Here is a 1,131-nt window from a genome sequence, read left to right on the forward strand (position 1 = left end):
GTAGTCAATCCCGATGACCTCAGAAGGTTGGTACAACGTCACACGCATTAAGTGCTATTTTAAAGCAAGTGCCTTGAGGAGAGACCTGATAAAGAAGAGGGCATCAGGAACAAGGTTCTGATATGAGAGCAGCTAGCTAAACCAGCAGGGTTTAACCTCAGCAGCCAGCCTTGGTGATGTCACCACCAGACCTCTTGGTCACCTCCAAGGTGGTGAAGATCTAAAAAGACAAGGACAGAGACAAGAGACAAGTCAGTCAGACAGCAGCTGGGATTCAGCCTCGTCTGTTTTTATACACACAGGAGGTGAACTCCAGTAACAAGGTTCTTACCTACACTAGCACGTAGACCTGACAGCTGACATGTGTTTGTCTTTTAAGTTAAACCTCTGTATTTATATATTTTTTGCATACATTACAACTTTTACAGCAGCAAGCTGTGTTGGTGTGGTGTCTTCATTTTTCTCAATCTTTATAGAAAAATGGGCAATAAAATAATTGTTGATGTATGTGTTACCACGATAATAAGTTCATCTGCCTTCATTAATATACTGACAAGTCAGTTTTGGTGTGGAACAGCTGTGTATTTCAGAGCTTTTGTAGAACATTGTTCTCACCTCAGCACATGTTGGGTGAATACCAATGGTTCCATCCAGCTGCTCCTTGGTAACGCCACACTTCATGGCTACACCGAAGCCCTGTGTCACCTCCCCCGCATTAGGACCCAGGTAGTGGAACCCAATCACTTGATCCTAAGAAGAACAAGATGTGTGTGTTTATTTGATTTATTGTACGTGTACAAAAGATTCTGCAGTACGTCAACTGTATTCAGATCAGCCCTGACTGTGACCTCACAAAGCACATGTTCTCTCACCCTGTTCAGTTTATTGCAGATGACCTTGGCGTAGCTCTTGTTGTTGTCCCTGCCAGGAACAGTGAACTCCAGAGGCCAGAACAGACTGTGGAACACCTGGACGCAGGGCAGAAGCACAGATGGATTAGCAACCAGAGTCTGTCTCTGAATATCGTGAAGGTCTCACATTGTTAATAAGGCTGGATGTCACAAAAATAAATATAAGTCACAGAAATTATCTGAGAAATTTCAATACGCCCGCCCACAAAATAGAAAAAAA

At 43.2% G+C, this 1,131-nt stretch overlaps 1 protein-coding gene across 1 annotated transcript; it reads right to left on the reverse strand.

The window, feature by feature from the left end:
* Window positions 1-6: 6 nt before the first annotated feature.
* LOC103399193 (thioredoxin reductase 1, cytoplasmic-like) lies at window positions 7-1,016 on the reverse strand (the record flags this gene model as incomplete). Its single annotated transcript, XM_008337917.2, has 3 exons — window positions 7-220; window positions 616-750; window positions 873-1,016. Coding segments are annotated over 3 exons (342 nt in total), but the record flags the coding sequence as incomplete, so codon positions are not given.
* Window positions 1,017-1,131: the final 115 nt, after the last annotated feature.

The sequence above is a fragment of the Cynoglossus semilaevis genome, unplaced genomic scaffold, assembly GCF_000523025.1.
Source record: "Cynoglossus semilaevis isolate Cse_v1.0 unplaced genomic scaffold, Cse_v1.0 C19151094, whole genome shotgun sequence".
Lineage (NCBI taxonomy): Eukaryota > Metazoa > Chordata > Actinopteri > Pleuronectiformes > Cynoglossidae > Cynoglossus > Cynoglossus semilaevis.